Here is a 23,706-nt window from a genome sequence, read left to right on the forward strand (position 1 = left end):
CTGTTAGAATCTGTTCCTCCTTTCAACCACTTGTGTTCTCCTGTTTCTCTTCTATTCTCTCTTCTTTCTCTCACTTTTCTTCTATTTTGTAAACCTAAAACCTATTAGGATTCAAGATTGATTACAGTCTTGATCTTCTAGTCCTCTCTTCACTCTAATTATGGCATAAATTTCATCTTAAAGGACCTCTCCTCATGTTAAAGACAACTCTTGTTTATTGGCATCTTTAAATTAGAAATTGAAAGTTAGGAAGACTATTATTAATAGGCCAAAACATTATGCAGACAAGGTGGAGTAAATCAAGTAGGTACCTGACTGGATCTGGGAAATGAATATGTAGCTGATATTAGCAGAATGCTAAAATATACCCAAAGGCTGAATTGTCAAGTTAATCGAGATTCAAGCAATCTATTGGTGAAGATGAATCAAGAATTGTCAGCTTTTTCTATATGTCTTTTTAGAGGATGGTTGGTGGTGGCTACCACCCCAATATAGAGAAACAGATTGGCGATACCCATGGTTTAAAATCAACATATTTCCTAGTGTTTCTATGATATATTTTCATTTTCATGGGTATTGACAATTTGGCATGAAATATTACTAGAATCGACATATTTCCTAGTGGAAACTAGGAAATCAACATATTTCCTATGTGGAGTACACAAGATTATATATATATATATATATTATGAACAAGTACATGATACTAATCATAGTATTATAACATGATGAGTTGGCAATCATATTGCAGATATGTGGAGCAACAATATTATCACCCACTAAATAGAGATGATAACTCTCTAGCTCCTAAAGAAGTAGAGAGGGGCAAAGCCCTTTGTGTCAGAGTCGAGTTGAAAAGACAGAGATAGAAGAGAGAACAGAACAAACAGTTTGGTGGGTGTGTCACCTTGTGACTGTCGACACCCTAAAAGAGATATTTATATAAAGGACAAATCTTCCCTTAGTGTACAAAAGAAAGAGTACAGAAAATAGATGTACAACAAAAGAAGTAAAAGTACAAAAATAGCCCTGCAGCTGGATCTTCTCACTGTCTCTACACTCCCCCTCAAATTGATGCCTAGGAATAAGCATCAGTTTGTCCATGAGAAATAGATGTTGAGCCTGAGTCATTGCTTTTGTCAATAGGTCTGCCAGTTGGAGCCTAGAGGAGACAAGAGGAAGAGATATAACACCCTCAAGAAGGAGGTCACGGATGAAGTGGCAATCAACTTCTATGGTTTGGTGCGCTCATGGAAGACAGGGTTGGAGGCAATTTTGATTGCACCGACATTGTTTGCATAGAGAGGAATAGATGGTGATGGTTCATTAAGTATTTAAAGTAGAAGAGCCCAGAGCCATATGATTTCACTACACATGGAAGACATAGCTTTGTACTTGGCTTCAGTGGAAGATTTTGATATAGTAGGTTGTTTCTTGCACTTCCATGAGATAAGGGAGTTGCCTAAGAATACACACCAACCGGTAGTGGACTGTCAGGTGTCAGGGCATCCAACCCAATTAGTGTTCGCATAAGCTGCAAGGTTAATGGGGTATGAAGAGGAGAAAAATATCCCATGTGATAAGGTGCCTCGTACATATCTAATGATCCGGTGAACTGTAGATAAATGAGGTTGTCTTGGAGAAGACATGAACTGGTTCACTAGTTGAACTGCATATGATATATCCGGTTGAGTCATGGTGAAATAGATTAAACTCCCCACTTGTTGATGATGAAAAGTAGGATCTTCTAGAAGAAAATTATCATTTTTGTTGAGTTTCAAATTTAGTTCTAGTGGGGTATCCACAATCTCGGAGTCACTGAGATTGGCCAGTTTAACTAGATCAGCCACATACTTTTGTTGGTTAACAAAATAACCCCGAGAGTTTCGTCTCACTTCAAGCCCCAAGAAATATGTCAGAGGCCCCAAGTCCTTCATCTTAAAGGATTTACTGAGTAACTGTTGCAGCTCAGCAATTCCTTCTACATCATCCCCTGTAATGAGTATATCATCGACATAAAGAAGTAAGATCGTCACTCCCTGCTTCCGTCTTAAAATGAATAAAGAATGATTTGAAGAACTCTGGATAAAGCCTACATCAGTGATAACAGATCTAAACTTCTCAAACCAGGCTCTAGGAGCTTGCTTCAAGCCATAGAGTGACTTCTTTAGATGACAAACAAGCTATGGGTTTGTACAATATCTAGGAGGGGGCTTCATATAGGCTGCCTCCTTCAACTCCCCATGGAGGAAAGCATTCTTTACGTCCATTTGATGGATTGTCCACTATTTGGCTGCAGATATAGCGATTAGAAGTCGTACAGTAGTCATTTTTGCTATAGGAGCAAAGGTCTCCTCATAATCTATCCCATATTCCTGTTTATAGCCTTGTGCAACCAACGTAGCCTTGTATTTATCTAGGCTCCCATCATATTTCAGCTTCACGGAGTAGACCCATCGACTCCCTATGGGAGATGTCTCAGGTGGAGCTTTGACCAAGTCTCAGGTGTCATTCTCAAGAAGGGCTCAGATCTCAGAATCCATGGCATCTTTCCAATGTGGTTCTACTATAGCCTGCTGGTAAGATCTGGGAATGTCTGTGGTAGATAAAACAACAGAGAAGGAGCTATGGTTCAGTGAAAAACCATAGCGGTCAAGTGGGTGAGAAATTCTAGAAGAACGATGTAAAGTGGGTACAGAGGGTTCAAGTGGAGGATCAAGTGCACTTATTGGGGCAGTTGGAGTGATTGGATCAGCATTGGTGGTGGAGCGTAGGGGGGCATTAAGATTGAAGAAGACTAATGCTTTTTGAAGTAGGTCTAAAGTTGTTGCGGAGGTGATATTGGTATGCTTGAGGGTACTTGTAGAGTCAAAACTATGCAACAAGGAAGTGGAAGGAGATGAAAATGTTACAGTATGTTCAAAAAAAGACACTCTCTCAAGGAAAACTACATTATGAGATATTTGAATACGACAGACCGAAGGATCATAGCAAAGGAGTCCTATATGTTCAGAATTGTGCCCCATAAAGGCACACAAAGCCGCTTGTTTTGTTAGCTTTGTGCGTTCACGAGGTGGAAGGTGAACAAAATAAGTACAGCCAAAAACCCTGAGCATAGATAGATCTGAAGGTTTGTGGAAGAGAGATTGGAAAGGGGAAGAATTATTCAAAACAGATGAAGGAAGACGATTTTTGAGATACACAACAGTGCTGGCTGCTTCCACCCAAAACCAAGAGGGTACATGGGAATCTTGTATAAGTGTTTTGACTACACTCAAAATATGCCCATTCTTTCTTTCTGCTACCCCCGTTTTGTTGTGGGGTGCTTGGGTAGGATTTTTGGGATTGAATTCCATGTTGTTTTGAGTAGTTTGGAAATCCCCACCAAAATAATCTCCCCTTGAATCCAATTGTAGCACACATATCCGTGCATCAAATTGGGTAGTAACATAAGCATGAAAGTGCTTAAATACAGAATAAACTTTAGATTTCTTTCGAAGAAAATAAACCCAAGTGAAACGGGTGCAGTCATCAATAAAGGTTACAAAGTACTTATAACCCAACCGTGAAACAATAGGAGACGACCAAACACCACTATGTGTTAAATGAAATGGAACTGTAGCATGCTCAGAGTGAGAAGGAAAAGGTGAAATGTGACTCTTACATAAACCACAAGTAATGCAATCTTTATCAACATTCTTAAAGGAAATAGCAAAAATAGGTAAACTACCAGAAGAAAATAACTGATCAAGTTTCTTAGAAAACAAATGGCCAAGGCGTTTATGCCACAAATGCCAATCATTATTATAATTAAAGGACTCAAAACCAGAAGTAGTAGAAAGCAAATAAGAAGTAGAAATGGGTGCAACCTTATTCTTCTCAAACACTAGAGCAAATAGTCGTCCTAGTCTACGCCCCTTCCCCTTCACCTCCTTAGTTTGTCAGTCCTGTATCAAACAACCATTAGAAGTGAATGAGACAGTGTTAACTTCCTCTACAAATTGGCCAACAAAAATCAAATTGGCGGTGAGCTTAGGTACAAATAAAGTTTTGGATAAATGAGACAAAGATGACTTAGATGTAGATAAATACAGATCATCACAGCCAAATATATCTAATTTTTCACCATTTGCAGTGACAGTGTGTTTATTGGGAAGATGGGTTTGGGATACTGATCGAGTGTGGTCCCTATAATATGGTTAGAGGCTCCCGAGTCAATATACCAGAGGTGATTTGGTGAAGGACAAAAGGTTGGTGACTTACCAGATAGGCCAATAACAGAGAAGGCTGAGGAGATGACCGAGGACATGAGCTGTCGAATCCGTTCTTCAGACATGCCACCAGAGGTGTCATTTTGGCCAGCCATAGAAGTAATGGAGGAGGCATATGATCCATGATCCATCTACAACAGTCTGATAAGCCATGTAGCTTCCTTTCTTCTGATTTGATTCACCAATTTTCTGAGGCCGAGTAAGGCATTCAGTAATGATATAGTCAAACTGCTTGCAATAAGTGCATGTATTCTTTTTCTTGCAATGGAAGACAACATGCCCAAACTCCTTACATTCATAGCACTGTACTTTAGAGAAGTCCTTCCCTTTCGGTTCTATTTCCAGGAAGACAACATCAATGTTGGAATCTTTTCTCCCATCAAGAGTGGTCTATGTAGCAAATCTAGTTTCATCTCTCAGAGTTTCCCCAAGAATAGTATCTAAGTCAGGAAGTGTTCCTTGGCTTAGGATATTAGATCTGACAACTTCAAACTCAGGCCTGAGATGCATTAGAAAATGCATAATCTTCCTTCTATCAAAGTATTCCTTCATATACTTCACGCAACAGTCTGACGGATCCGTTCCCACGTGTACTAACTCATACTCTGTCCAGAGGTTAATAAACCCCACATAGTATTCCTAGACTTTGCTTTCTCCCTGATAATATGAGAAGATACCAACCTCTATCTGTTACTATCTAGAGGTGTTTGATTGCTGATAAACTTTCTCAAGGTACTCGTACATCTCATAGGCAGTCCTGTACCCTCTCCTAGGGATTGCAATGTCGGTTTTGACTAATCCTTGGCTTCGACATGGAATTGAAAGTTAAACTTCCATAAAGCATAGTTTGTACCATTGAATTTAATAGGGAGAACCTCCATCCTTTCTGATGCCATTGAAGGACAAAAGACAGCAATGCACACTTCCAAGAAATCAATAAAATTTGAACCAGAGGGTAGAAAAGAGATACCAAGAGAGTACCTTTCAGCCGAGGTCCAAAAGAGGTAACTGTAGTATTCTGCCCTGAAAAGTGGATTGAAACCCTTCAAAATCAAAACTGATGCAAACCAAACCAAAAGGATTCAGTAGATCTGCTCTGGCCGACACCAGATCTAAGATTTCAGGCTGATCCGGTGTCTCTACAAGGAGATCCAAGAAGAAGGAGAAATCTGATGGCGCAACAGTCCAGAGAAATGATCTGTAAAGTTCAGATCTGAAGCTTTTCTAGGAAGAAGATTCAAAGACACTCAAGAGCCTCCCAAATACTGTTTGAGAGTTCTTGAGACAGCAGCAACAGAAATGATTGAAAAGATATTATATGCAGATCAGATCGTGACCTGCTCTGGTACCATGTCAGAGTCAAGTCGAAAAGACAGAAGAGAGAAAATAGATGTACAACAAAAGAAGTAAAAGTACAAAAATAGCCTGCGGCTAGAGATCTTCTCACTGTCTCTACACTTTAGAGATGCACGAGAGCTACCATTATTTGGTGTATATAGGAAGAAAGAAATGAGATATGAGAGATCGGTGGAGGAGATAAATTTAATACTCTAGAGACATCTTAACATATACAGTGGACAACCTCATGAGAAATTGGAAGCAGGTGGCAGATTTTTCGCTTGATAAAGTCTTAACCAAGGCTGTTTGGATCCTCCCTCCCAATATCATAAAATTAAACTTTGTTGGCTACAACATTGGGAATCCAGGCCAGTCTGGGATTGGTAGTGTATTTAGAAATGAGGAATTCCATTAGCATTGCATTCAGGCCCTATAGGGATAGGAGACCTCCACCATGGCAGAAGCACGGCCAGCTCTTTAAGGCCTTAGAAGGGCTAAATTAATGAATTTTAGAAATATAATTGTAGAAAGTGACTCATGTGTTGTAATTGGGCGGCTTAGGGGTAATCATGATGGGCCATTGAAATACTGACACACACATTATAAGAGAATTGAAGCATTGATCCAAGGGTTGGGACTTGAGAACGATTGTAAAATGAATCCTAGATCTGCTAATGGACTGACAAGGCAAGGGGTGGGTAGGGAGCAACATATTGGGGTTTGGTCTATCAAGGGAAGCTGTAATTGTAATGTACTAGGTGGTTAGCTAAGGCAGTCAACCAGATCCTGCAACTCTTTACCAATTCTTATTTAGTAATAAAACCTTTTCTGTTTTCCATTAAAAAAAAACAAAGGAGTAGCAGTGCTTAATGTAGGCAAGTTATCCTTTAGATTGAGTGTAAAAGATTATTTGGGTTATCTTGGGTGGATGTGGGGGAGCAGCAATGGGCTAGCTCTATAACAGCTTTCTTGTAGATATAATGTTTGATGACACGTTGTACATAAACCTTGTATTATTCTTATTATAAGTTAACGGAAAAAAAAATTACAAGTTGAAGGCTAAGCATACTAGTCAAAACTGTCCAAAATATGGCAGAACTTCTTTACCTCCTTGTAGATGCTAAATTTTTTTTTGGAGGATGAGGATGTTTGACCATCTGCAGCACCTTGTGAAGATGTCTCACTAGTTATCTGATTATCTCTTCCTTGAATGCATTACTAGTTCTCTTCTTTTGGCATGTACTATGTGGTGCTTAACCATTCTCCCTAGTTTAATTACATGTGCCACAATACTGACACTTCATCTCCCCTAGAATCCTTGGAACTTTCTTTCTTATTACTAGATTTTCCTTACCCCTTGGTAGTAATCAGGGCAGAACAATCACTTCTTAGAGTCTCCTATATTACTCATCTCTTACTCTCTTGAACTTGAACTAGGGCATACACCTGTCCAAATGTATGTAAGGTGTGAAAATACAGTTTTTGTTCTAGAGTTATTTTAGTCTTTTCCCTTCTTTTGACTCTGTTTTTTTGTCTCTGTTCTTAAGTCTCTGTATACAGGGGTAATATTTGCAATTCTAGCTTTCATTATGAATTAAACATACAGGGGTGGCAGCTCTCTCTCTTGATAGAGACTGTTTTGCCCTACTCTGTTCGTCTCCCTCTTCTCTCCTCCATCACTATCCTTCTCCATCACTAGACTCATACCAGAACCTTTTCCCTTTATTTGTTTAACTAAATACAGGCATGATAAGGCATCTTTGCTTAGAAACTAGACCTGTTTCATCTCATATTTTGAGCAGTATTTGCAATCTGTCATTGATCCAAACAGCCAGACTGGTTGACCTGTCACCCAGAGAGGAAGGCAGGACCTGTCACCCAGGATCAGCAAGAACCTGAATTCTTCAGCAAGAATTAAGCAAGGGCTGGTGAGCAAGACTTCAGGTTGCTTCTTCTACCAAGAAGCAATATCAAGAACACTTCTTGATCAGATCCACAAGTGGAGATCAAATTGGGTAGGGGTGGCAATAATTGGGGAAGAATTCTGCAATTTGCTATTGTGTGTAAAATCCGAAGAATTCGCCCCCTATTTATAGGCTTCTCTAGATCAGCCTCCTAATCTAATTAGGAGAGTTTCCTAATCCAAATCTTATATTTGGATTTGGACTCTTAAATGGATAAGACTTACCTTATCCTTTAATTAATCGTAATCAATTTAAAACTGAATTCGCCCCCATTTAATTAACTAACTTAAGCCCAGTTCGAATTGGGCCTTAGGCCCATTAAGGTTATGTGCTCACTTACTCTTTAATCTACTGCCCAGTTGGCTCTCTTTGTATGGCTTGGGACCCTAACATTGATCTACACATTAGCCACATGGGTTCAGCCCAGCCTTTATTACAAGGCCTGGCCAAATTCACTATATGTCACAGTGAACCCCTGAGTCCATCACCATGGGCTCTTAATGGGCCCAACATTTACACTAAATGGTTCTTGGATCCAGCCACCTTATGAAAACCCAAGAACTGTGGGCAGATGCAAGATTAGCCCATCAGGCATTACCCTCAATGGTCTTACACTTAACCTCTCAGCCCTTAATGATCAAACACTGCCCAACAAGAGAGGACCTCTCCCTCGGCTGCAAGGTACAATGCTCACATGGATCCCGGGAATTAAAACATTTTGCAAACATTTTGAAACCATAATATATAAGTATATCTTTATATAAATATGTTTTGCAAAACCAAGTTTCAAACATATTTGAAATCCACTGCCGGCAGTTTAGGTTTCCATCAGAGAGAGTGCATTCCTCGATCATTCACTTTGTCTAACAAAGGGGCTGATCCTGTCACTATGATCACCCACTCAGGTGAATTCTCAGACTGTCCCAACATGCCTAGGTTTTGACCCCCTCTAAGATATCACTGATTGGCATATCAAAGACAACCCAATCCAACACCTAGTGCAATTCCATAATTGAGTCTAGGGGTCAGGTGTAACATTCCAGTTTTGCCCATCTATCTCCAAGGTCCAGGGCAATACTGGAATTTGGTCTAGTTCAGGGTTTCAAGAAAACCCACACTACATGTACCTCAGGTCTCACCCTGGCAACTGAGACAAGCCACCCCAACCAACTTGGCGGCACATCAGTGTCAGCCTTGGCAGGATAAATCTCCCTAGATCTATCCAATGACTGTGAAGATTCTAAACTAACACGAGTCTCGTAAGTGTCCAGTGTAAGGGTATTACACAGAAACACACCAAATCACATGAATCAATTATGCACTTTATTCATTTACAATAAATGACATAATGTACATCAATCTGATTGGAGCTAAGGGCATACACTGTCTAACAGCAGTAACATACTTCTGAGTTTTTCAGGCCCAATAGGAGTCACTAATTCCCTAGAGGCAGAGTTGCAAGCTTTAAATATAAGGACTGAAATTGGTTGTTATGATTTATGAAGGGGTGGAGTAAGATTGATATAGGAGACCATCAGACAATCTCATATCTTGGATGTAAGATAGGGAGGATACCCCTCGAAGACGTCGGCCTTTAGTTAGACATGCTCATTTCCTAGGCGAAAATTTGAATACCTAATTCAAGTGGATTCCTAAAAGTACAAATAGCCTGGCTGATGTGCTAACTAAAGCTGGACCAGTTAGACAGTTCTTGGATTGGAGAGAACTAGGGCTAGGATACTTTGTAATGTTACTGTAATGTTTTGATAATTCTGATCTGTATTGGGTAAGACAAGATGGTGTTGTAACTGTCGATTGCTACCTCTGTTGGGGCAATTGGTTTATTCATTAATGAAACACTGTTATTTATCAAATGAAAAAAGTGGATATCTCATTCAGGTGGATCAGGAGACCAGCCAATTATTTGAGTGATAGTCTTGCACAAAGTGGAATAGGGCGGTCCAAGTTGTATTGGGTGAGTCCTCTCTCAGATTAGATGTTCTGGTTGTAAATAGGATGATCATGTATTGAGATTAAGCTTAGTGTCTAGACTGCCTATTGAGATTAAGCTTGATGATGTTTACTCTCTATTGATCACTATCATTTTAATGCAGTCCATCTGGTTACTATCAAAAAAATAAAAATAAAAAAAAGAAAAAAGAAAGAAAGAAAATGAAAAGGATGGATATCTGAATTTCTTGTGCCATGATTTAAAACTTCATTCATTTGAGAACATGATCATTTTCTTAATCAGTTAATTGTCTTGTGGGCAAGTTTCTATATCATAAATGTACTTTTTCTCAGTCCTTTATATTAGCTTTAACATTTGCTGCTGCTTTTTATTAAGCATTCTTTATATGTTCTACTCAATAGATATATTTTACTTTTCTATGACAGATCAAAAGCTTACCAGCCAGGTCCATGAAATTGTTGGGCGCATTAATGGAAGATTTGGAACTTTGACTGCTGTTCCCATACATCACCTGGTTTGTCTCTATCAGTCTGATTTAATGGTTCCTCATGTAAATTATACCAAGATATTTATGACTGAAAATGATCTGCTCCTTGAATGGTTTGGAATAAGGATATGGTTCATGACCATTTTGAGTTTTACCTTGTTGTTATTCTCTAGGAAGCCTTTGGAAACTCTTAACTAATTAATTGGTTATCAAATGTTAGTTTAAGTGTTAAGCTAATCATTCTTGCTGACCTGTTGGGTAAAGGTGCCTTACCAGAAAATTATTATGATTTAGCCTTTAGTTTCTTGATGTATGCACCTGTAACTTTTGGTTAGTCTACTACTGTTTAGGTCATCAACTAGGAAATGATTTTTATGAATCAATACTGAGGAGAAGCATCAGAGAGAAATTATGAATGAAAAGTGGGATAGTACTAAGAATGGTTTACTAAATGGAGAAAATGGAGAACAGAGAATATTTAGTAATTTGTTAACTATAAGAGAATATGCATAAATAAATACATACATACATACATACATACATACATAAATGCATACATATGTGTTTGTATGTGTATAAATATATGTAGAGAGGATGGGCCGAATGGCCCATAGGCTGTTTATTCTTTCTTACCTTTTATATTCCTTTCTGTAATGGGCCTTATTCTGGGCCCATCCTTTCTATGTTAAATTTAACATAGAAAGGAATATAAAAAGGTAAGAAAGAATAAACAGCCTATGGGCCATTCGGTCCATCCTCTCTACAATATATGCATCTGTACTTATATGTACATAATAAGGTGGTCGGAGATACGAAAAAATTTGTCAACTACATTGATTACCTTGAAGAAAAGATGCTATCAGTACCCAACGAGGAAAATAAAAGAAAAGAAGAATTCACCTTTTGATTCCCACCTCCAAGTATGACTCTGGTCATTGGCTTTGTAAATTTTTCAACCAAATGAAGCAAATAATGACACCTGAGTGACTCATTCTCTCTCTCTCTCACACACACACAAATGCATCCCTGCATTGGCAGAGTTAGTTATGTCTCCCTATTTTGATCACTCTGCCACTAAATTCTAAAGTTCAAGCTACATAGGATCCAAACGGTAGTTTTCCAGGTTTGGGGACCAGAAAATCTCTATATGATACTGGATGATTGCAGAAGAAATCTTCTAGTTTGTCTTCGTCCCTGAAATGTTTGTTGGTGTTAGTGTCGAGTATGTAGGAGTATTTCTGTCTTTGTGCTTATGGTTAGGTGCTGATGTGTAAGTTTATGTTAGACCTAATGTCCCTAACTTAAGTAGGGGCACATGTGACTTTTCCACAATATTTTAGTAATGTAAAATAGATCTGGCCTTTTCCTCGTCCTCTCTTCTACTCTTCTCCTTTCTCTCTCTCTCTTTCTCTCTTCTCTCTTTTCCTTGACTGTTATCAGTCTAACAGGCAGGCCGAACTCTAATATGGTATCAGAGCTAAACTGAGCAAATTGGATCTGCCCAAAATTCTGTTCTCTACGCACCCAGTCTAGGGTTTTCTCTTGCTTTCTTTGCCATCAGTTGGAGATAAGGGAAAGGGCTGAAAAGGAGTGATCGCCCTCTTCCCTTGGAGGTTTCTATGCCTCCAGTTATGGTGTTCATGGTCGGTTACTGCGGTTTCTAAGAAGCCCTCCCCTAATCGATGAAGAGAAGAGGGCTGATTCGTGTGGTGCAGTGGGTGCTTTGTGTGGTCTTATTTTCGGGTGATCAGGTAAGAGGTTCTATGCATTTTCTTGGCATGAATTAAATGATAAGTTGAAAGCTAAACTACTGTAGCCGAAGTAGCAGAAAGGAGAAGAAGAAGAAGAAGAGATGCTGGAATGTCGAACTGTACTAGCCAGTCGACCATGTTATTATTTATAATTGAATGTAGTACAAGATACAAGTAATTACTGGAATGCCCCTGATTAGTGATGGGACACCCAGTAACTTAAAACATTAAATAGGCTTAGGCCCATTAACACAGGCCCAGTTACAGGATAACTTGAACTTAAGTATGGGCTAATAAGAACTCTTATCAGCCGAACACTCATACAAAGAGACATCATTCAACATTCTAACACTCCCCCTCAAGCTAAGCATGGATATCAATCATGTTTAGCTTGCCAAGTATGTCCCTGAACTTTGTTGTTGCCAGCCCTTTAGTCAATACATCTGCAATTTGCATCTCTAGTGGAGTATAAGGCACACAGAGTTCTCCTGAAACAATTCTCTCTCTGACAAAGTGTCGATCAATTTCAATATGTTTTGTCCTGTCATGCTGCACGGGATTGTTGGCAATGTTGATAGCAGCTTTATTATCACAATACAGCCTAAGAGGACCCTCAGCCTTAATACCAAGCTCATTAAGAAGAGTTCTGAGCCATAAGAGTTCAGCTACCCCGTGTGCCATAGCTCGGTATTCTGCTTCTGCACTTGATCTAGCCACAACATTCTGCTTCTTACTGCGCCATGTGACCAGGTTCCCTCCCACAAATGTACAATATCCTGAAGTTGATTTTCTGTCTCCCACAGAACCAGCCCAATCTGCATCAGTATAAGCTTCAATTTCAATTCTATTGTTTTTCCTGAAGAGAGTTCCCTTTCCTGGGCAAGTCTTCAAGTACCTGAGAATCCTTTCAACTGCTTTCATATGAGGGATCTTTGGAGAGTGCATAAATTGACTGACAACATGCACAGCATAAGCAATATCTGGCCGAGTGAGGGATAAGTATATTAGCTTCCCTACCAATTTTTGGTATCTCTCTCTATCACACTAGTCCTCCCCTACTGATTCCTGTAGGCCTGCACCCCATCATGCATGTTTCCTCTAGGAGGTCAAGAACATATTTCCGCTGACATATGTAGATTCCCTCTCTTGACCTGACAACTTCAATCCCAAAAAAATATCTCAAATGACCCAAGTCTTTGATCTCAAATTCAGAAGCTAGAAACTCCTTCAGTCTTTTTGTCTCTTCCAAGTCATTCCCGGTAATTACCATATCATCCACATAAACAATGAGTGCAGTAAGTTTGCTATCCTGTCTCCTTATGAACAAGGTATGGTCTGCACCACTCTGAGTGTATCCCACTTTCTTCATGGCCCCACAGAGCCTCTCAAACCATGCACGGGGAGATTGCTTCAACCCATATAATGCTTTCCTCAGTTTGCACACCTTTCTACCAAAGTCATAGCCCGGTGGAGGTTCCATAAATACCTCTTCATGAAGGTCACCATTTAAGAAGGCATTCTTCACATCCAGCTGATGAAGTTCCCATGAAAAATTTGCTGCTAGTGCCAATAGAACTCGAATTGTGTTGAGCTTTGCTACTGGGGCAAAGGTTTCTTTGTAGTCAATCCCTTCTTTCTGAGTAAACCCCTTTGCCACAAGTCTGGCCTTGTACCTTTCAATGAACCCGTCCTCCCTGTGCTTTACAGTAAACACCCACTTGCACTCAACAGTGGTCTTCCCCTCTGGCAGATCTACTAATTCCCAAGTTCTTGCTTTCATTAGGGCTTTCATCTCTTCATTCATAGCTTCTTTCCACCTTGGATCAGACATAGCCTCTGAGTACCTAGAAGGAACACGCACAGAGGAAAGAGCAAACACAAAGGAGTGATAGGCAGGAGATAAATGTGAGTAAGAAACAAAATTAGCAATGGGGTGCCGAGTGGTGCAAGAGCGGATAGGCTTACGGAGAGCAATAGGAAGATCCAAATCAGAAGTATGAGAGTTTGAATTACCTTGGATTGTAGAGACAGATTGATCCGAGTCCAACCGGTTGCTGTCATGAGGTTAAGGGCCCCTTTTTCTTCTGTTGTATGTAAGTATCTCTTTTTGTTGGCTACTGGAGCCTTCAAGAACATCTGCAACATCAGGAGAGGTAACCGGCACAGTGGGAGCCTCACTGGGTTGACCCGGAATGTCACAACAAGGAGTAGGAGAAGAGGATGGAAGACCCGAGGCAGATAGGGGAACAAAAAAGGAGGGAGAATGAGAATCCTCTTCCATCCCACTAGTCTCCCCCTGAAGAGGATTCTGAGAAGACTGAAAATAGGGTTGAGACTCAAAGAAGACCACATCTCTGGTAACATACTTTCTCTTGGAGACAGGGTCATAACACTTGTAACCCTTTTGTGTAGGAGAGTACCCCAAGAATATTCCCTTTGTAGCCTTAGGATCCAACTTGGTTTTCTTTGGATCATTCACATGTATGAAACATATACAGCCAAAGACCCGAGGAGGAAGGGGAAAGTTTGGAAGAGTGGGGCACAAAACAGAGAAAGGGGTTTTCATACCCAACACCTTAGATGGCATCCGGTTTATCAGATATGATGCAGAAAGTACAGCTTGAGACCAATATTGCTTGGGGACTTTGTGCTGGAATAGTAAGGCTCGAGCTGTCTCCAATAGATGTCTATTCTTGCGCACAGCAACCCCATTCTGCTGAAGAGTATAAGCACAGAATGACTGATGTAGTATGCCAGCATCTTCCATGAATAAGTTCAAGGATTTTTCAAAGTATTCAGCAGCATTGTTTGACCTGAATTGCTTAATCTTTTTATTAAACTGTGTTTCAATCATCTTGCAAAATGCCATGGTTATCCGTGGTACCTCATCCCGTCCTTTTAACAGGTAGATCCATGTGCAACAAGAGTAGTGGTCAATAAAACTGATAAAGTACCGGAAGCCATCAAAGGAAACAATGGGTGAAGGGCCCTAGACATCAGAATGAACCAAATCAAAAGGAGCACAAATTTCCTTACTGGAAATTGGATATACAGTTCTACATTGTTTTGACATTTGACATACTTCACAGGTTAGACTCTGACTTGGAATGCCCTTAAACATTTCGGGAAACAACATTTCTAATGAAGAGAAAGACACATGACCTAGCCTAGCATGCCAAAGATGCAGCTCAGCTATTGACTCCACACTCTCCGGACTACTAGCAGCAGATGCTTGTAAGGCTGAACCGATGTCTGCATCAAAGTAGTAGAGGCCTCCATACTCATGACCACACCCAATCGTTCTCCTTGTCAATTTGTCCTAGAAGACACAATGAGTAGGAAAAAAGGTTATACTACAGTTCAAATTTTTGGTAAGTTTTGAAATAGACAAAAGATTTGAGGTAAGACTAGGAACATGTAAAACTGATTTAAGAGAGAGGTCCTTGCTTAGGTCAACCATTCCCTTTCCAAAGATAGTGGAGAAAGACCCGTCAGCAACTCTCATCTTATCCTGACCAGACAACAAATGATATGAAGAGAATAGGGAAGACATATGTGTCATGTGGTCAGTAGCACCGGAATCAATAACCCAAGAAGTAGAGTCAATAGAGCCAGAGGCACTGAAGGCAGAGGCTGTACCTGATCTGGAAAGAGATGTAGAAGCAAAAGAATTATTTCTTAAACGGGCTAATGCCCTGCTAAGGACCTCTACCTCACTAGCAGTGAAGCCCAAAGTACCAGTTCCAAAGGAATCAGCAACTTGTCCCATAGGAGAAGAAGACACTGTTGGTGTATTTTGTGAGTTGTCATCATTGTTGCTGGTGACAGAATTCCAACTTGCCGCAGGCCTGTTATCTCTAGAAGAAACATCTCTGGGTATTGAAGACATCTTGACTGCAGCCACTGTGCAGGTGACACTGATTAAGACTAGCCGAAGCAGTTCTGAAGGTTCTGAAGCTAAGGATTCTCAACTATTGTGCTATGTAGACTCCACTTGAACTTCGAGTACTGCAACTGTAAAGAGAGTGCCTCTCCTTGCGGCCAATACTAGGACTGCTGACATCAGTCCTCAACTAGGGTTCACAGTGCTGAACAATCTGGAGCTGGCAGCTCCCTAGGTAATCTCACAGCAGTGGTGAGGGGTTTCAGACTGATAACCAACCTGAACTTGGAGCTGTTTACCACTTTGCTATGCTGGTAGAAGTGTTCACAGTGCTGGTAGAACACTAGATAGACTTCACTTGGGTTGAACCGAAACTGCAACAGTTCGGGTACAGTAGCAAGTGAACAGTTCGAGGCTGCAACAGTAGCAAGTGAACAGTGGCTCTGTAGAAGAAGCTATGTCTGTGCGAGTCTTGCTGGAGCACCGAAGCTGCAACTGTAGAAGAAGCTAAGTCTTTACCACTGTTCTGTGCAAGTCTTGCTGGAGCACCGAAGCTGCAACTGTAGAAGAAGCAAAGCCCTTTTCAGCTAGTGCTAGGACTGTTGAAATCAGTCCTCAACTAGGTCTGTCCTATACAGACCTCTCTTAGTAGCCAAATAGCTACTATTTGCTGGAAATAACCTAGTAGGACATCTACTTCTGGGTCTTACTTCCCTTGAGTCCTACAACCAAGAGAAACCCTAGGTTCGAACTTGCTTTACTTTCTTACACCCCTAGGTCTTCACTGCAGCAACCCAGAAAAGGAAGAGAGAAGATGAAAAGACAGCAAGAGAAGAGAGTGTGTGCCGGCTGAAACCAGGAAGAAGCTAATGCTCTGATACCATGAAAGCTAAACTATTGTAGCCGAAGTAGCAGAAAGGAGAAGAAGAAGAAGAAGAAGAGATGCTGGAATGTCGAACTGTACTAGCCAGTCGACCATGTTATTATTTATATTTGAATGTAGTACAAGATACAAGTAATTACTGGAATGCCCCTGATTAGTGATGGGACACCTAGTAACTTAAAACATTAAACAGGCTTAGGCCCATTAACACAGGCCCAGTTACAAGATAACTTGAACTTAAGTATGGGCTAATACGAACTCTTATCAGCCGAACACTCATACAAAGAGACATCATTCAACATTCTAACATAAGTCTGTTTCAGATGGTATGGTGGGATTTCAGATTGTAGTGTGATAGGGTTTGTGCAGTTTTCAGTGTGATTCGAAGGGGAAGTGTTCATTGAACAGTGTGTTGAAGTTTCAGGTAGTTGTGAGGTAAAGAGTGCAGTTTACAGCAATAATAAGTGCTGAAATCAGTGTGTAGTGTGGTCTAGTGTGCCGAATTCAGTCATACCAGAATTCAGCAATGGGAGACAGTAGCGATAGCAAGACTAGTGTGATGGTTCCTACTGACTACCTGAATGTTCAAATGACCTCCATTAAGCTGAATGGAGAAAATTATGTACCTTGGGCTAAATCTGTAGAAGTCTTTCTTAAGGCAAATAAGAAGGTGAAACACATAAGGGACGAAAAACCCTCCACCGATTCTCATGAGTATGATGATTGGGAGCAAGCAGGTGCACAAATTATCACATGGTTATGGAATAGTCTAGAACCCAAGATTAGTGTGAATTTCATGTTTCTTGATACTACCAAAGAAGTGTGGGACCATACTAAGAAGTTGTATTCAAGCCAAGACAATACAACCAGAGTATATCAGTTGTATCAAGAATATTTTAATCTACAACAGGGTAATCAGAGTCTTGAGGAGTACTATGCTAGTATGAGAAGCATTCGTAATGAATTGAATGTTTACCACCCCTTCACTTTTGATGTCAAAAGTCAGCAACAACAAAGGGAACAACTTGATGTGACTCGATTTTTGGTGGGGCTAAAATCTGATTATGAACCAGTGCGGGCTTAGATACTAGGAGGGTCAGCTCTCCCTTCCTTAGAAGAGGTGTTTGCTCGACTTAGGAGGATTTCCATTAGATCTACCGAGAAGGCTAATGTTTCTAATAGATCAGCCTTTGCAGTATCCAGAGGCCGTGGTGTTAGAGGTGGAGCTCGGGAGCTCAGTTTGGCCGTAGTGGTAGCTGTGGACCGGCATATGGCCGGAGTGGTGGTAGTGGACCTACATATAACCGTGGTGGTGGTCGTACTGGAGATCGAGATTTAGGGGGAGCTCATGGAAGAGGACATAGTTTGGGTCCGAGGAGGTGTACACACTGTGGTATGGATGGACATACCATTAATTATTGCTATGACTTGCATGGTCCACCCTCAACTTGGGCCAATCATGCCATGACTAGTGATAGTAGCTTCAAACAGGAGTCATTCAGCTGATCAGATATCTTCTACATCCACAGATGTTACTGGGAAGGAGATGATGAGTGTTCCCCGTGATGAGTATAAGATGTTTGTTTAAGTCACATCTCAGCAGAACACGACCACTCTCGCACACTCAGGTATGGCTTATTTGGCATCCACACCCAATCCTTGGATTATTGATTCTGGAGCCTCCGATCACATGACTGGAACTCCAGTTGTGTTTTCTTCCCTCTCTCATTGCCCAACATCACAATCTATTACCCTTGCTAATGGTTTCACATCTTCCATTTGTGGTGTTGGTAATGTTAACATGGACCCTGTATCCTTATCCTTAGTTTTGTATGTCTCTAAATTTCCTTTTAATCTTATGTCAGTTAGTAAGTTGACAAAGTCTCTTAATTGCTCCATTACCTTTTACCCCTCTTTGTGTGTTTTTCAGGATCTCAAGGCAGGGATGAAGATTAGTGGAGGGCATGAAGCTGGTGGATTGTATTATCTTGATGGTGGTGGAAGTACGTCAACAGCTCTGCAATCGTCTCTTTCTCCTCTCCAGTGGCACTATAGATTTGGTCATCCTTCCCTGAATGTTTTGAAGTCTTTGGTTCCTTCATTGAGTCATTTGTCTATTTTGGATTGTGAGTCGTGTCAGTTGGGGAAACATCATCGTGTTCTCTTTAGTCCTAGAGTTGATAACCGTATGTCGAATCCTTTTTCTTTGGTTCGTTCATATATTTGGGGTCCTTATAAAGTAATGTCATACAATGGATATAAATATTTTGTCATTTTTGTTGATGATTATTCAAGGATGGCGTGGCTCTATTTAATGAAAGAAGTGAATTGTTTACCATTTTACAAAAATTTTATGCTGAGATTCGCAACCAATTTGGTGTTCACATTAAAATTTTTTGTTCCGATAATGGCCGTGAATATTTTTCTTCATCATTTCAAGAATACCTAGACCAACATAGCATTATCCATCAGACTTCGTGTACCTACACCCCACAACAAAATGGGGTGGCTGAGAGAAAGAACCGTCATCTTTTGGAAACAGCTCGGTCCCTCATGCATCACATGAATGTCCCCAAATCTTTTTGGAGTGATGCAGTGCTTACTTTTTGCTTCTTGATTAACTGGATGCTCATGTCTATCCTTGATGGTCAGTCTCCATTCACCACATTGTTTCCTACCTTGTCTTTGTTTCCTCTTTCTCCTTGGGTTTTTGGGTGTGTTTGCTTCATTCATAATCTGGGGTCAGGAAAAGACAAGTTAGGTGCACGATCTATTAAGTGCATCTTCCTTGGCTATTCCCGGACTCAGAAAGGGTATAAGTGTTATCATCCCAGCTCTCGACGTTCCTTTGTGTGTGTTGATGTTACCTTCTTTGAGTCTACTCCATTTTTCTTGGGGTCCGGTGATGTTTCTTCCTCTTCATCACCTCCCCTTCCTCTTCCAGTTGTGGATTTTGTTCCTCTTGTTCCAACTATGACCAAGTCCTTGCCTCCATTGCCATCACCTGTTGAATGACCACCTATCCATCATGTGTATACACATCGCCCACATGTACCAGCTCCTCCTCCAACTCCATCATCGTTGACAGATTCGGTAGTTGTTCCCACAACAGCACCAACCCTAGTATTTGATCTTTATCTTCCCATTGCCATGCAGAAATGTATGTACCCTTCATCCTATTTCTAATTATGTTTCACTAACTCACCTTTCCGCTTCCCATCGCCAGTTTATCTCTTTGTTATCCTCTATTGTTATCCCTAAGGATGTCCAAGAAGCCCTTGCCTCTCCAAGATGGTGTCGTGCGATGGAAGAAGAACTCTCAGCTCTGGCCCATAATCATACATGGGAACTCACCACTCTGCCTCCTAGTAAACAGGTTGTTGGTTGTAAGTGGGTTTATATGGTTAAGTACTTACCTTATGGCAGTGTAATGCGGCTGAAAGCTAGACGGGTTGCCAAAGGGTATTCCCAAACCTATGGTATTGATTACACAGAGACTTTCTTCCCAGTTGCTAAGATTGGTTCAGTCCGTGTTGTGGTTTCTTTTGTTGCGATGTATGATTGGCCCCTCTATCAGCTTGATATCAAGAATGCCTTCTTGCATGGCGGTCTGCTCGAGGAGGTCTATATGGAGCAACCATCGAGGTTTGTTGCTCAAGGGGAGGATGGTAAGGTGTGCTGACTACTAAAGGCCATTTATGGGCTTACACAACCTCCTCAAGCATGGTTTGACAGATTTAGTGAGGTGGTAAAGAAGTTTGGTATGAAACAGTGCCAAGTTGACCATTCAGTCTTCAGTCATGACTCTTAGGTAGGGAAGATCCTATTGGTGGTGTACGTAGATGATATCGTCATTACCGGAAATGATAAAATGGGCATTGATAGGTTGAAGACTTTTATGCAGTAACATTTTCAGACAAAGGACCTTGGTAAATTGAAGTATTTCTTGGGGATAGAAGTAGCAAGGTCTAAGCATGGTATTAACTTGTGTTAGAGGAAATATGTTCTTGATTTGCTTGAAGAAACATGTTTGTTAGGTGCTAAACCAGCTGAAACACCTATGGAAACAAACACTAAGCTGAGCAGTGATATGGGTGAAGTGTTTGAAGACCCTGATAGATACTGGCGGCTGGTAGGTAAACTGAACTACCTAACCATCACTCGGCTAGACATTTCATTCGCAGTTAGTGTAGTAAGTCAGTTCATGCAGAAACCTCTGGTTCCACATTGGGATGCGGTTCTAAGGATTGTGAGGTATTTAAAGGGAGCTCCTGGTCATGGTTTGATATACAGAAGTGGTGGAAAACTTGAAATAGAAGGATATACTGATGCTGGTTGGGCCAGTTCTGTATCTGATAGGAGATCTACCATAGGCTATTGCACTTTTCTTGGGGGAAATCTGGTGACATGGAAAAGCAAGAAGCAGACAGTTGTGGCAAGAAGCAGTGCAGAGGCAGAATATAAAGCTATGACACATACTACTTGTTAATTAGTGTGGCTAAGGAACTGTCTACAGGAGATGGGATACACTGTTGATACTTCGATGAAGCTCTATTGTGACAATCAGGCTGCAATTCATATTTCCTCTAATCCGGTGTTTCATGAGAGAAGCAGGCACATAGATATCTCATTATCTTGTTCTTTCCCTGTGTAAGGTAGTGATTACACTTGATAACCACATAATGCATGCTGATTGGTCTGTTGACTAATTATAGGCTGCAATTTTCCAACTTCAAAAACAGGTGTTTTACATTTTATTTTCGTACCTTCTAAATATGGCATGGTGAAGGAATAAAGATCTCATTATCTCGTTCACATGTATTCTTAGATGATCTAATTAGTTGGCTGATGATTTAGTCAGGGGAGGAGCTGCTGGAAATGAGTTATATTGGTTTGGGTTCTTACTTCATGGTTTATTTTGCTTTCTTTTGGTGGGTGCTTTTTGTAGATGTTTTTTTAGTGTCTTGCTTCTATAGAGGTTCTTCTACTGGCCACTTCTCCCTTTCTGGCAGCATGATAGTTTGTTTTTCTTTGAAAAAGTTTCGGTCACTGATCACATACATGTATATCTACATATATATATACATGTGTGTAAGCATGTTTTATGTATGTAAATAGATACATAGGTAGGTAAACTATGGAGTGTTTGGTTGTGATCAATTAGCTTGATTTTGTCTTTCTCATGTCTTACTCATGCATTTTATCCGACATGGAGATTCTGTTTCTGATTAAGAGAGGGGTACTTGAGGGGATTTGGCTATTGATGCTTTTAGATGCTTCTACTTGGTAGATCAAGTTCAGGATTTTGCAAGGTTACCTGAGTTGAACACTTTTGTATAAATTGTTTCCTTTTTTTTTCTTTTCTTTTCCATTGTTCTTTTCTCTTGGCTGGTTGGGAAGTGTAACTTGAGAGCCATTGTTCATCTCTCTCTCTCTCTCTCTCTCTCTCTCTCTCTCTCTCTCTCTCTCTCTTCTTTTCCCATTGTTCATCTCCTTTTTGCACTGCTACATGTATAATTCCTCTTTAATTTCTAGAATACATTATTATTCTATTAAAGAACTAGGGAAAAGAATGAATGCCATACTAAATCTGATGATATATTCTCTTTGTTCATTCTTTATTAAGGTACCTTGTGGTTGTACTGTAATATGTTTTCCTAGATATGTGGTCCTGCTAAGATCATTTGAGCAGATCTTGTTCCTCCCGTGATCAAGATGTTTGGGAGGGAAGTAGCCAACAAGAAAGTTAATACCTGTGATATGCTTCTGAGAAGACAAAGAAAATGATAGATTCTTTCCCTTGAGTTCTGCTCATTGTATGTGGTGACGGGAAGTCAATAGCCATTTGATATTCACTACCAATTTACTGAGTAGCTCTTTCATATGTGATGATCTTTTACTGAAGAGATTGCTGTTGTGTGATGATCCTTTACTGAGGGCATTGCACAAGTCTTTCAATATTTTGGAGCATATGGAAGTAAAGTTGCTTCAGGATCTTTTATTGAAAAGGCTGATTCTTTCCAGGTTGTTATTGATTTCATAAGGTAGTTATTTGGCACTTTTTGTGGATCTATCCAGACTCCAGAGGAATCCCTGTTAATTACTTGGATCATGGCAGATATGCAGTTTTAGGATCCAAGTTGCACCAAATGGAAAGTTCAACTTTCTTCATGCTCTTTTGGAATTTGTTAAGCTCAATTTTAACAGATGTTCTTAGGGAAATTCTGTTCCCTTAGGGATAGGAGGTTTTTCAAGGATTCTGGATGCCAGATCATTTTATATTTCTTAGGATTTATCAGACAGAGTGATTCTGCTAGGAGCCTATGACTAAGATCTTATCTATTTTCCAAGGCCTTAGGCTATTATATTATCTTGGTCTTTTTTCTTGGTTATTTGAGCATTTCAGTCGAAGGAGACTCAAAATTGGTGATTGTTTGGCTTTATGTCAAGTCTAGAAGGGCCATGGAGCTTAAACTACTTTTTTAAGAAGTTTTAATCCTTGGCACAAAATTAAGCATTTAATTGTAGTGGTAAACTTGGTTGTCCAATATTGCTTAGTCTAAGTATGGAATCTCAGGGAATCTATTATACTTGAATCAGCTGATCAAGTATTATCTGTAGGCATTTTGGTTTTCCTATTGCCTAAGGTGTTCTTTTGGTCTCATTGAAACATTTTGTTTATTTGGATCGTTATCATCAAAAAAACAAAAAAAGAAAAACAAAAGAAAGAAGAAAAAGAACATAGATTTATGTGTTTTGATGAGATCTTAGGCCATGAATGCCTACTAGAATATTCTATGGAGTTGACAACTTATATTTGGTTTTTCATTGCAGGGGTATGTGCCCTTTTAGCTGCATTAAAACTGTAGAGAAGATGGGCCGAATGGCCCATAGGTTGTTTATTCTTCTTGTTATTTTGGGCCCATCCTGTCAATGTTAAGTTATTTTTTTAAGTTCTTTGTAAATTCTGCCCAACTAAGGGCCTCCTTGTAATTACTCAAAATTATCTAATAAAACAGTGTTAGAGGGCTGAGATAGAGACTGTTCGAAAACTCTTCTCAGAGCCCTCATTGCCGAAACACACAAGTCTCCTCTCCTCTCCTCTCTTCAGTTTCAACATGGTATCAGAGCATATCTGAACTTGAACGTCCTAGGGC

At 40.2% G+C, this 23,706-nt stretch overlaps 1 protein-coding gene across 1 annotated transcript in view; it reads left to right on the plus strand.

The window, feature by feature from the left end:
* LOC148847844 (alpha,alpha-trehalose-phosphate synthase [UDP-forming] 1-like) overlaps window positions 1–23,706 on the plus strand; it is a 119,451-nt gene that overhangs the window by 64,802 nt on the left and 30,943 nt on the right. Inside the window, exon 8 of the mRNA XM_088952281.1 lies at window positions 9,971–10,059. Coding sequence (XP_088808407.1) covers window positions 9,971–10,059 — 89 coding nt within the window. The remainder of the gene's footprint in view (window positions 1–9,970; window positions 10,060–23,706) is intronic.

Source organism: Nelumbo lutea, chromosome 6 (assembly GCF_056320005.1).
Source record: "Nelumbo lutea isolate HS-2025 chromosome 6, American lotus-T2T, whole genome shotgun sequence".
Classification (NCBI taxonomy): domain Eukaryota; kingdom Viridiplantae; phylum Streptophyta; class Magnoliopsida; order Proteales; family Nelumbonaceae; genus Nelumbo; species Nelumbo lutea.